The 13546-nt window shown below is 38.9% G+C and overlaps 1 protein-coding gene across 3 annotated transcripts in view; it reads right to left on the reverse strand.

Moving 5' to 3' along the window:
* traf7 (TNF receptor-associated factor 7) overlaps positions 1-13150 on the reverse strand; it is a 41774-nt gene extending 28624 nt beyond the window's left edge. The window contains exons 1-4 of one of the 3 annotated variants that reach the window (XM_017713763.2): positions 13084-13150; positions 4566-4698; positions 1296-1353; positions 869-960 (exon numbers count right to left, since the gene is read on the reverse strand). In XM_017713763.2, coding sequence (XP_017569252.1) covers positions 869-960; positions 1296-1353; positions 4566-4661 — 246 coding nt within the window. In that variant the 5' untranslated portion in view covers positions 4662-4698; positions 13084-13150. Of the gene's footprint in view, positions 1-868; positions 961-1295; positions 1354-4565; positions 4699-11580; positions 11603-12817; positions 13025-13083 lie in introns of those variants that run through there. The other 2 variants (XM_017713764.2, XM_017713765.2) reach the window with 2 other exon arrangements.
* Positions 13151-13546: the final 396 nt, after the last annotated feature.

Raw genomic sequence — 13546 nt, forward strand, 5'->3', positions numbered from 1 at the left:
GCTTGATCACTCCAACGCATCCCAGAGCAGATCAGTGGAGCTCCATCACTCCGGCTCATCCCAGAGGAGTTCAGTGAAGCACCATCACTCCAACAAAACCCAGAGGTGTTCAGCAGAGCTTCATCACTCCAACTCATCCCAAAGACGTTCAACTGAGCTGAATGTTGACTAATCCCAGACATTTTGAATAAGCTTCACTCAGTTAAAGCAGCACTATGTAACATTTGGGCATCTGGTGTCCTCTGTGATGGAAATATATAACTGCACACAATGTGTAGAAGAACATTTTCTATTGTCGGTTGTACTTCAGACAACCACAAGTGGATGAAGGAGCATCTTCTGAGGATGTGAGTGAAAAATCTACTATTGTCATCACATCTTCATGAGTATATCATGAGAACATTTGAGGCCAAAACTTTGAGCTGGACCCAGATTTAGAATCTGTAAGTTACGTTAATACATAAAGATGTAGGATGTGGTGTGAAAACTTGACATCTCTGACTTTTAAATTATTTTACGCTTTACAGGGCGACTCACAGCAGCAGTGCACACTCACTATATTTAGTTTTTCCTCCTGACTCAGTAATGAGACTTTCGATTTTAATTTACATAGCGCTGCTTTAATGCTAATGTGTAGTTTGCTACCTGGTGGACCTTCAATAGCCCAGTTCTTTGTTTTCAAGGGTAGCTTGATACTCTTGGACATTTAGGCTGTATTCCTTGACTAACCCTAGTCTTTTAAATTAATCTGCATTATCCATGGTGACAACACTCAAAATCCTTTTCAGTCTAGACTCAGGCCTAATCTGGGCTGGTGTAAATAAGCAGTGTCAGTAAGTGGGCTTCAGCAGTGCCGGGCTGTGATTACCATGCCATCGTCGTCATCCCGTGGAGAGTAGGTCAGGGTGCTGGAGGACGAAGGGGTCCTGCGGTGCTGTTTGTAATTACTGGTTGTCTCAGCTGAAATTTCACACCATCATTATTACAATACATCGATCTGACTGCACAGCCCACTGCCCGAGGGCCTGAGGGCTAATCAATAGCAGAACCAGGTCATCCTACACTACAATTCTTTATTCTGTGGAGCACTCAGTGTTTCACAGGTTAAAGTCATCTGCACTGCAAAAATAATTTCATTTATCACATTTACAGCCTTTCTGTGCACCTGACCAAGGTTAATCACTTTCAATCAATTAAATGAGCCAACATTTAATTTCTATAACATATATCTAACAGTTTTGTTTTATATTCCCAAAAAAAATTATTAAAAATTGCAGTAAACTGCTGGTGCTCACCTTTGCTAACTGGTGCAACTGCAGAAAATGTTGGTCCAAAAGTAGATTCCATTCTGGTCTGTATTAAGAAACACAAATTCAGTGGTTTAGTGAATCTTGTCCCGTTTATTGAATCGTGTCCTCATTTAACTCCATAAATTTTTTAAAGTGAGTCAATGTAGGCTTGAATTAATGTTTGTGAATAATTACATCTTACAGACAAAAAAAAAAGTGTAAAGTATTGACTCATCTATCCTGTAGTTTCTTTAGCACTAGCATAGTTCTAAATAACCAATAGGAATTATTTATTGAGTGCCGTTTTTATATCTGGCCAAAAATAGTAGTTTATTGTTCTGGACGTCCTCAGAAGCTCTGACTCAGAGTCTGGGATCTACTGGGAATAAACTGATCTATAATATAAATGTCATTGTTATAACACTGTGCACTGTCATAGTAACTCACCATGCCTGTATATTAAAAGAGTGTAACAATTTCATTACAATGCAGTATTACAGTACAACATTTTGGGGAAACAACTGTCAATGACCTAAACTAAACTCCAAAACAGAAAAAAGATAATGGCTGTACAAAGATTTTCTCCAATCTGACTGAATACATTCCAATTACAGATTCAGACTGAGGTGTTTATTCTCACTGTACACAACAATCTGATGGAAAATCTCTATTTACATTCACACTACAAGTAATCAGATCCCAAATGACAATCATGTGTAGAGAACCACTTAGTGTACAACCCCAGTTCCAATGAAGTTGGGACATTGTGAAAACATAAATAAAAACAGAATACGACGATTTGCAAATCCTTTTAAACCTATATTTAATTGAATACACTACAAAGACAAGATATTTAAATGTTCAAACTGATAAACTTTATTTATATATATATAAATATAGGTTTAAAAGGATTTGCAAATCGTCGTATTCTGTTTTTATTTATGTTTTCACAATGTCTCAACTTCATTGGAACTGGGGTTGTACACGTTTTGAATTTGATGCCTGCAACACAATCCAAAGAAGTCAGGACAGGGGCAACAAAAGACTGGGAAAGTTGAGGAATGCTCAAAAAACACCTGTTTGGAATATTCCACAGGTGAACAGGTTAATTGGAAAAAGGTGCACATCCCTGAAAAGCTCAGTCGTTCACAAGCAAGGATGGGGCAAGGTTCACCACTTTGTGAACAACTGCGTGAGCAACAACAGTTTAAGAACGTTTCTCAACATGCAATTGCAAGGAATTTAGGGATTTCATCATCTACAGTCCATAATATCATCAAAAGATTCAGAGAATCTGGAGAAATCTCTGCAAGTAAGCGACAAGGCAGAAAACCAACAATGAATGCCCGTGACCTTCAATCCCTCAGGCAGCACTGCATTAAAAACCGACATCATTCTGTAATGGATATTACCACATGGGCTCAGGAACACTTCAGAAAACCACTGTCAGTGAACACAGTTCGTCGCTCCATCTACAAGTTAAAACTCTGCCATGCAAAGCGAAAGCCATATATCAACAACACCCAGAAACACTGCCAGCTTCTCTGGGCCCGAGCTCATCTGAGATGGACTGACGCAAAGTGGAAAAGTGTCCTGAGGTCTGATGAGTCCACATTTCAAATTGTTTTTGGAAATCATGGACGTTGTGTCCTCCGGGCCAAAGAGGAAAAGGACTGTCCGGATTATTATCAGCGCAAAGTTCAAAAGCCAGTATTTCTGATGGTGTGGGGGTGTGTTAGCGCCCATGGCATGGGTAACGTGCACATCTATAAAGGCACCATTAATGCTGAAAGGTACATACAGGTTTTGGAGCAACATATGCTGCAATCCAAGCAACGTCTTTTTCAGGGACATCCCTGCTTATTTCAGCAAGACAATGCCAAGCCACATCCTGCACGTGTTACAACAGCGTGGTTTCATAGTAGAAGACTGCGGGTACTAGACTGACCTGCCTGCAGTCCAGACCTGTCTCCCATTGAAAATGTGTGGCGCATTATAAAGCGCAAAATACGACAACGGAGACCCCGGACTGTTGAGCAACCGAAGTTGTACATCAAGCAAGAATGGGAAAGAATTCCACCTACAAAGCTTCAACAACAGTGTCCTAAGTTCCCAAACGCTTATTGAGTGTTGTTAAAAGGAAAGGTGATGTAACACAGTGGTAAACACGCCCCTGTCCCAACTTCTTTGGAACGTGTTGCAGGCATCAAATTCAAAGTGAATATTTGCAAAAAACAATAAAGTTTATCCGATTGAACATTAAATACCTTGTCTTTGTAGTGTATTCAATTGAATATAGGTTGAAAAGGATTTGCAAATCAGCGTATTCTGTTTTATTTATGTTTTACACAACATCCCACCTTATATTGGAATTGGGTTGTAGATATTGCCATGACAGTGACCATCATGTGAGGTCCGGTAAGAGTGAGATGAGCAGCACTTGTGTTTTTAATTGCTTTAAAATGATGTCAGACTCAGGAAAAAAGTCCTTCACATGTCCTTATTAAAGAAGGCCGAGAGGAAGACGTTGTGTTCTGAGACACATAAGCTGGGCCTTCGTCTTTTAAAGATCAAAGCATAAACTTAGTCTCCTCTGCAGACCAGTTTCTGCTCCACCATGTTTAATGGTATAAACTTTCACTTTGATGTGATGCACAGACTTAAACTTTCTAATAGGGAATGTAATCAGAAAAATCTGTTTACACAGATATTATTCTTCTATTTAATTGATTATTTACAGGTTTACCCACCTTGATCAGTCAGATAGACACTGTATCCCGAATGGTTTGAAACAGACTAGCCTATTCTGATTGAAGTGTGTACATGGACGTATTCTATTCCGATTGAGCTATTAGTTGGATTATGAACAGATTATTAGGCTGCATGTAAACGTGGCTTGTGCTTCTATTTAGAATCATGAACACTCAAAGAACCCCATGCATGCTTCAAAGGTTCTCTGTACAGTGAAATGGTTCTTCAGATTAACGTAGGAATGTACCGTATATGGCTTTATATAGCCCTGATTCTGATAATGCATCTTAGAACATCTGTTGCAACGTACAATCATTTTCTTGACATATGAAGATACTGATGTGTTAATTATTAGCCCAGCTTAGTGATTCTGAAAGCATAAACAACTGCAAGTGCAATAAAATAATCTATTTGTTCTTTAAAAAGGAGAGAGAGAAAGAAAAAAAAGTAGATTAAATAAATAAATAAACAAACTTGTCTCTGCACTGCAGCGCTAAGAGGGGAGGCGATAAACCATGTTCTCACCCCGTTACTGACGTCAGATGAGCAGATGTTGACCGTAGCAGTAGTGGACGCTCCTCCTGAGAAACGGTTGTAGCGCGGTGCTTTACTGGAGTTCATAATCCATCAAAGCCACGTAGAGAAGGGCCTTCACAGCCTGCAGGGAGAGCACAGCGTTACACACCCAGTGTCCAGTTTAGCAGAAACACCTACCATACATGTACACTGACACTATGTAAGTTTATAGTTGTAGCTTATCTGCTGTATTCATTAATGGAAATTATACTAAAGTTAGTTCTGGCCACGCAAGCTGATTGGTTGAGAACCGTTCTAACTGTGCTGTTATTTCCCCATAACATCACAGGTTTTTAACAAACACTGCATCACTCCACTGAGACGCTGTTGCTAAGCAGCGACTTTGACAGCTGTAGGAGACGCTCAAGCCATTCGAATGTTTTTACTTCTTACTTTGCCACAAGCAGAAAATGGACAATTAAGATCACATTTGACTGACAGCCAATTTGGGAATCAGCCAGAAATTAACCATATACCATTCGCCAAACTAAATGGGCTGTAAGCTGCTTTACAGACTGGCTGGAACTGTCTGATTTGGTCAGACAATGAAGATCAGACTACATGCTTGGCGAATGGTATTGGGATCATTTCTGGCTGATTCCAGGTTGTTTAGCTGTTCTTCTGTCACAGCTGGTGACTGAAAAGCTGCTCATTGGGAATGACAGCTTGGGAATTTAGTGTGAGGAGCTGGAGAACGAACTGCCAGCGAGTTGGCGGAGCTCGTTAATCTGATGTAGCAACAAGCTGCTTGTTAAGGAACTATAATTTGGTAGAAGGAATTGTGAACATAAATGTTATTAAACACCGCGCTAACGGCCAGTTTATTCATTTCTTACTTTACTTATTTAACTATTGTTTAAAAGCAACAGAACACTCGAGGAGTGCGTTATCGTCAATGGCATCACGGATGTGAAGATCTACGGTGACCGAATCACAGTCGTTACGTTATTTCATTCCCTCTCAGGTTCCTTTGCTTAAGAGACCACCATAAAACCACTACTAACCAGCAGGAGCCAATTGATGACAGCAGCATTAACCACAAATGGACTCCATCTATCACAAAAACTCCAGTTAAAGCTGGACATTTTAAAGGTCAGAACATGTGCCATCTGCAGCTTTAAGATGGACAAGTATCCATAATTGTTCTGTAATCTTTGATCTCCTTTAACATGTCGTGTTTTTGGCTTTGGAAACATTCTGTAGGCATGTGAAGCAGCATTTTTTAAAAACTTATTATTAAGCAGATAAAGCCTTCCACGGATAAAACATGAATAATTTTGACGCTGTAGTGACAAATTAATAGAAATTCACCTTCTCATTACTTTATCCATGTCATTTTATACCTCAAAAAGGAACTGGGAATTATCCCCACTGTACACAGTGAATTAGGAAAACAAGCTTTTAGTTACGCAAAAGTTAGTTATGATTAGAATTTGTTACAGAAAGAATTAAAACGTCAGGAATGTGCATGACTGAATACCTGTAAAAACGTTCTTTGAACAGTTCAAGTGGTTCAACTGCCTGTCAAGAGTTTTAAAATGATTTATTTTGGGTTGTTCACTGTTGATTTTCCTGTTTTATGTTTGTAATGTGTTTAATTTAATTTACAGCAACAATACAAAGGACTTCCAAACAACAAGCAAAGTGAAGTTGGCCTACATGTTTCTGATCAGGAACCAAAGCATTTTCTCTGGTTTAATCAGGATTTCTGTTGGTGTTTAACTGATATGTGTTTTTTATTTTTATATTTTACTTTACAGAAGTCATTAGATCTTCTCTGAAGCTTAACGGCTGAATGTTTTGGGGACGTTTTGAAGGAATACTCCGGCCATATAAATGAAACAAGGCAGATGCTCATTAACCTTCTGGTCTCTTACATATGACATAATACCTAAATAATGTATAAAAAAATGTTCAGAGCAATCTCAGTTCTCTGTAATGAGACCCGTTGACCTGAAGCACCATGTAGAGAAATAATTAAGCCCTAAACCTGAAAAAATAAGAGTTTTAGTATTTCTTAACGTCTCTTGTGAAAACAGATATACGGATGTGAACAAATTGTTTTGGTGTCCGAAATGTGTTTACCAATGTCTCAGGACCATAAAAGTAGCAGAACATATCAGTAAAATAGTAGATAAAAGGTTCTCATCACTACTTTCCAAAACCTCTGCAGCAGCTTCAGCAGCTGTAAACTCTCTGCACGCCATTTCACACGAGTCTCCGATGTGGACTGAACGAAGGATTTCCTGAGCATCCATTGGTCAGTTTCACACGGAATGTAGACAGATGCACGAATCCATAAGTTCCACACAGTGAGATGCAGATGACGTGCATCTCAGCCCATCTTCAGAGGCTCATATCACGGATGTTAGTCTCATATGATCTTGGGATAAGGTGGCATGGAAAGGGCGGCTCTACAGATTCAGGAAGTGTTTGAACTGGATTTCTGAGCTCGATCATCACAAAGATATTAACAGAAACACTGAGCAACATCTAATTTGACGTATGTTCGTTGACCCAAAGCGTTAAACAGACAGCATTTGGTTTTAAATGTTTATGAAACATGTGGGGTGGAGTCTAAATATAAGACCAGTTAGACTGACTCATCAGGCTAGAGAGAGAGAGAGGGAGAGAGAGGGAGAGAGAAAGACAGACAGAAACAGAGAGAGACAGAGAGAGAAAGACAGACAGAAACAGAGACAGAGAGAGAGAGACAGAAACAGAAACAGAGACAGAGACAGAGACAGAGACAGAGAGAGAGAGAGAGAGAGAGAGAGAGAAACAAGACAATCAAACACAAATCAAAATGTGCTTTAATCAGCTAATCTTGCAGCGCTAATCAAATCTGAACTCTGGTCACCGTAGCAACAACGACACAACACAGGAGACCAATCAGAATCACTCAACACTAAACCACAGCTGCAGTCTGCAGAGCGACCAGAACAGCAACACTGAGTGGGACTGGAATGAGGAAGTACATTACAGGTATAATTCCAGGGTGGAAACGGGTTCATTATAAGAGTCATTTAATAACGAGGGATTGAACGTTTCACTGGGTAACCCCAAATCCTAACTCATCATTGGAAAAGTACCGGGAGTGGAGAGCTTCCAGACGCAGAACGGACCCACCAAAGTCCTCAGACCATCGATTTCAGGAGGAACAGAGATTGGTTCTCTGTTCTGCTCCTGGGATCAAAAACAGCGTTCACACTCAACCAAACTTACCAAACTCACAGAGCAGGAGAACCATAAACAACACGGATGTCAGAAATGACCCTCAGGGAAGTAAGAAAAAAAATACAGGACTGTTTGGACTATTTAGGCAGGATTATGTTTTAGGGAACAGGACTTTTAAAGTATGTTAATAATCAATTGACGGAGCAAAAGAAATCCCATTGTAGGACACAGAGATGGGATCGGCCGCCAAAGTTACACACTGCCTCTAAAAAAAAAAAAACGTACAGACACATCAAATCATCTTACAAGTTAGCTGTAGTTGTCGCTTATTGCAACCATCTACACCAATCAGGCATAACATTATGACAAGCTCCTTTATTCTAAACTCATTGTCCATTTTATCAGCTCCGCTTACTATATAGGCACATTTTGTAGTTCTACAGTTACAGACTGTAGTCCATCTGTTTCTCTGCATATTTTGTAGCCCCCTTTTACCCTGTTTTTCAGTGGTCAGGACCCCCATGGACCCTCACAGAGCAGGTACTATTTGGGTGGCAGATCATTCTCAGCACTGCTGTAATACTGACATCGTGGTGGTGGTGTGTTAGTGTATGTTGTGCTGGTATGAGTAGATAAGACACAGCAGTGCTACTGGAGTTTTTAAACACTGTCCACTCTATCAGACACTCTTACCTTGTAAGTCCACCTCGTAGATGTAAAGACAGAGACGATAGCTCATCAGAACACCAATCCGGGCACAGCGTTCACTTTGTTTTGAGCTTGTTTTGACCCGTCGGTCATATGGACCCAGTGCAGCACACGGTTCAACATCAGTGCAACAGCATAACATTTTGGGAGAGTCTGTTCAACATAAATGATGAACTAAGCTAACTTTGTGTAAATAGAGCACAATATAGAAATATGTACACACATGCAGTCGTGACTGACGCGTCTTTTTTCTGAATTTATACAAACACTTTCATTTTATAGTAAATTTGTCTGGGCTGGTTTATGTTTATGAACAGAGACCTACAGATCAACATAGTAAAGGAGCTCATTTGTGATCCTGGGTTTAAAGCCAGTTTTTATTAAACTTAAACTTGTAACTAAGTTATAAATAAATCTTAAACTGAAACTTTGCTTGTTTGTAAAAGTGATTTCAGAGCCACTCAGTTCTACCTGATGGAAACTGTTTGCCTTCAGTGTTTTGTGCTTATGATCATTTTAATAGACGTCAGCGTCACTCATTAATGACGTTCTATTAAAAGACTGGTTTACCAAGAGAGACGCTGGAGGACTTTCACCTGAAATGAGTTCATGAAGCAAGTCTTGTCATAAAATGATAACAGGACATTAGAGTCATAATCATTTAATACTTTTACTTTTGATACTTCAGTACATTTGAAGACAAATACTTTTGTACTTTTACTCAAGTGGAGGTTGAAAGGGAGGAACTTCTACTTCTATTGGAATAATATTTTACCTTTGGTAACTCAAGTACATGGTTTGTGTACATTTATGCAGTTTAGCGGCTCGTCAATTCAGCCAGCGCGGTTTACTCCGCTAAACCCAAACAGAACTCACCGAAAACAGACAGCACACTGTTTTAAACTGTTTATCAGTTGTTTCGTGAGGAGGGTAAATAAAAACACAGAAAAATGAAGGGATACGGGCCCTTTAAGGAGCCGCAGCCCAGCCCTTTGCTCTTTCCAGCTGCTGAGCGTCTGAGTAAATCATAACCTGACCTGACGCAGCCCCGTTCCTATTTCTTCACTGTCATACTTTCTTCATTACACAATACAGCTTCCATTCAAACGACAACTCAATAAAGGCCATGAAAACAAAAGGAAAAACCACAACAGGAACATCTGCTCACAGGACCTCTTGTAAGCACAAGATGCACAATTATAACAAAGCACGTCTTCATGTAGACTACAGACCAAAACGGACGATCCTCTGAAATCGCCAAGTTGCATGTTACACATTTATTCTGTAGCAGACTCTTTAGCAGACTGTGAATCTGTTTAGAGCCATGAGTTCTACATAAAACCATTTGCATGATTAACTGGTTCTCTGTTGAAATGGCTTTGCAGATTCATGGAGACTGTGTTGTAAAAGGATCTATATAAAACATTTTTGAAAACGGTTCTATTCAGCACCAAAAGCATTCCTGTATTTTTACGAGTTTGACACTGTAGCTATAGCAGAACCCTTGGTGCTATTCAGAACCATACAACACATTCTCCACCAATGTGAAGAACCATTTCACCATGCAAAGTAAAGCGGAGCAATATGGCCTAAATCTAATATCGCGATACTACAAGAAATTTTCACAATATAACTAACAATATTTTCAGACATCTGATCAGTTTGAATAGAGAAAAAAGAACATACATTAAAAATATATATATACAATTTTTAAAATGTATTATTTAGTATTTCACACTAAATCCAGTTAAACAGGACTAATTTTACTCCCTTTATAAACAAACATGTCATTGGTCAGTGTCTACAAGCACTGATGATAAACACCATATGTTCAGAAAAGCATACTACATTGCGCTGTGACAATTTTTCACAATAACAATATATCTCGTCATATTGTCCAGCCTTAATGCAAAGAAGCATTTAGGCATGAAATGGTTCTATACAGAAATCATGGTATTACACAGAACCACTCCCTTTATTTGTAAAGAACTTGAAGTGTGAAGAACAACAGCTTCCTATTATTATTATATGAAAGAGCCAACTTACTGTTCTTCGTAATCTTCTTATTATGGTTGCGTACCGCTTTAGCATTTATTCATTTTGATCGGATGCACGGATTCTGTGCAGCAATGGAATTTTGCTACATTTTTTTCCCATAGAGAACGAATGGGTGGAATGTTGGCAACATGCCTCTCACACACACACAAACTCAGGCAAGGAGCACAAAGTCTCACATGCTCTCAGCCTAATGCTCAGAAGTATCAGCACACATAATTTTTTTTTTTTTTTTAAGGTGGAACTGCTTTTAAGGTGGAATTGTACTTAGGTACCACTGAATTTTAAGGTGGAACCTCTTTCAAGGTAGCACTGAGTTTACACTGACACTGAAATTAAGGTGAAAGTGCATTTATGTTAGCACTGAATTTAAGGTGGAACTTCAATTAACATAGCACTACATTTAAAAAGGCACAGAATTTAAGGTGGAACTCTTAAAGTATTTAAAGTAAATAAACACACACCCCACACTCTCAACACAGGCGACACCACACACAATAAACACACCAAACACACTCCACACAAAAAACACAGAACATACACCAAACACCCCACACCATACACTCAGCACACCCCATACAACACACCACACACTCAACAGACCCACACACACTCCACACACCTAACAAACTGCACACACTCAACGCAGGAAATTCATCCCACAGTTTGAGATATCAGCACCGTTCCATTTTCAAATTGTCCAGTCCAATGTGATATGTGTGCTTGTATACAGATGCCTGGATTCTGTGTAGCAATGGAATTTTGAGGATTTTTTTTCCCATAGAGAATGAATGTAGTGTAAAATCGCATGCCAATCTACGGTACGTCTGCTTGCCCGAATGACACCATTTTGCATACACTATCTCAGGGTAGGCCCCCAAGCATGAACTCACAGTTGATTTGACCCACACTCATCCATTTGTCATTTTATTCCATTCCTCATTTCTCCCATAGACTCACATTCATTTTTTTCTACCACACAAAATCTATCATTTTTTTGTCCAACAGCCACCAAACTACATACCCTCATTAAGGATAGGCACTTGAACTCCAATCCACAGCCATACTGACCCGCACTCCTCTATGTGTCATTTTTTCATCCCTCGTTCTTCCCATTCATCTGTGCCAACACACAATTTTTATTTTCGCCAAAGCCCTATTATTTACTTTGCCCAACAGCCACAAAAATTCAAGAACTCACTCATGTCAGTTCTCCAAATTTAAGGTGGAACTGCTATCAACATATCACTAAATTTAAGTAGGAAGAGAATTTAAGGTGGAACTTCAATAACATAGCATTAAATTTAAGGTGGAGCTGCAATTAACATATCACTAAATTTAAGGTGGAAAGGACTTTAAGATGGAACTTCAATCAACATAGCAGTAAATTAAGATGGTATAGAATTTAAGGTGGAACTCTCTTTAAAGTAGCAGCAAAATTAAAGTGGCACAGAATTTAAGGTGGAACCTTTTTTAAGGTGGCACTAAATTTAAGGCGGAACTTCAATCAACAGAACTAAAATAAAGATGACTTGGAATTTCAGTTGGAACTCTCTTTAAGGCAGCACTAAAATTAAGGTGGCACAGAATGTAAGGTGGAACTTCTTTAAAAGATGGAACAGAATTTAATGTGGAACTTAATTCACAGTAGCACGTAGCAACAAATAACCATCCACCACGGATACAGCAGCTTCTCCTTAACATTTTAACAACTATCAACATTTTCAACATTTCAACGTTTTCAACCATTTTAACAAAATAAACTGGATTTTTCAAGCCAACTTCCCCTTTCTAGTTATTATTATAATTATTATTAAAGACTGTAACCTGAACTTTAGCCTTTTCCCCATTTCATATGACTGTCTCACTGTAAAACCCCATTTAACATATAAACACTATAAAACACCAAACTTTCTACTGTTAATTCAGTTCATTTTTTCAGTGTCTAAAATAACAGAGAATAAACTGTGAGAGCACAAACACAGATCAGCTGTAAAAACACTAACTTTGACTACTTTTAATGTTGTATACATTACATTAGACGGTTCACACCGGCTGAAACACACCGCACATCACACTAAATATGGCTCAGAGCTCTTAAGCTAAACTACGTTAAAACTAATCGGAGACTAAACTCTGAAGAAAAACCTGGATGGTGTTTTAGTGTTTACACAGGCTTAGCTATGCTATGCTAAGCTAACTCTCCGGCCTGCTGGACTATCTAAACCATCAATCATATCCATAACAACCCGATAAAGTACCTTATGTGCTAATTCTTTAACCCATTCTCGATCCACTGCACAGTCTGTTCCGTTTTGAGTGAATCTCTGCGTTAATATTTCAGCTCGTCACTGCCGATGCTAAGCTAACGCTAGCAGGCGAAAGGCTTTTGGGAGCCTGAAAACTTTTCGCGTCTGCTGTCAAAATAACTCAAACAAAACCGACTCCTGAACTAAAAATCTTCAGTTTTAATCATCTACGCAAACGTTTACACGCATATTTTTCAAAAAACATTAAATATTCTCACCTGTAGGCTAACTCTGCAGAGAAATTTTTCATTTTTCTCCAACGTTTGCCAATAACGCGCTACGGATCCTGGGAAATGTAGTACGGAATATGTGAGAGGATATTAGGCAAGAGAATAATAGACTACAATTCCCAAACTTCTCATCACGCGAGGTTTTCTGAACATGCAAGACTGGATGGTCTGAGGTTGCGCTTCTTAAAGTGACAGTAAAAATTGTAATGTTTTAATATTTAATAAGTCCCTTTAATAAGGCGTGACCACAATTTACTGTATTAAGTTTCTAATAATGAATGACCTCAATATATTGATATGTCGCCTCAAAATAGTAGTTTGTGGTCTCGGTATATTAATCTGTGGCCTCGATATATTAATTTGTGGCCTTAATATAGCTAATTTGTAGCCTCATAGTAAATTGTGGCCTCAAGATAATAATATGTGGCCTAAAAATAGTCATTTGTGGCCT

Source organism: Pygocentrus nattereri, chromosome 14 (assembly GCF_015220715.1).
Source record: "Pygocentrus nattereri isolate fPygNat1 chromosome 14, fPygNat1.pri, whole genome shotgun sequence".
Lineage (NCBI taxonomy): Eukaryota > Metazoa > Chordata > Actinopteri > Characiformes > Serrasalmidae > Pygocentrus > Pygocentrus nattereri.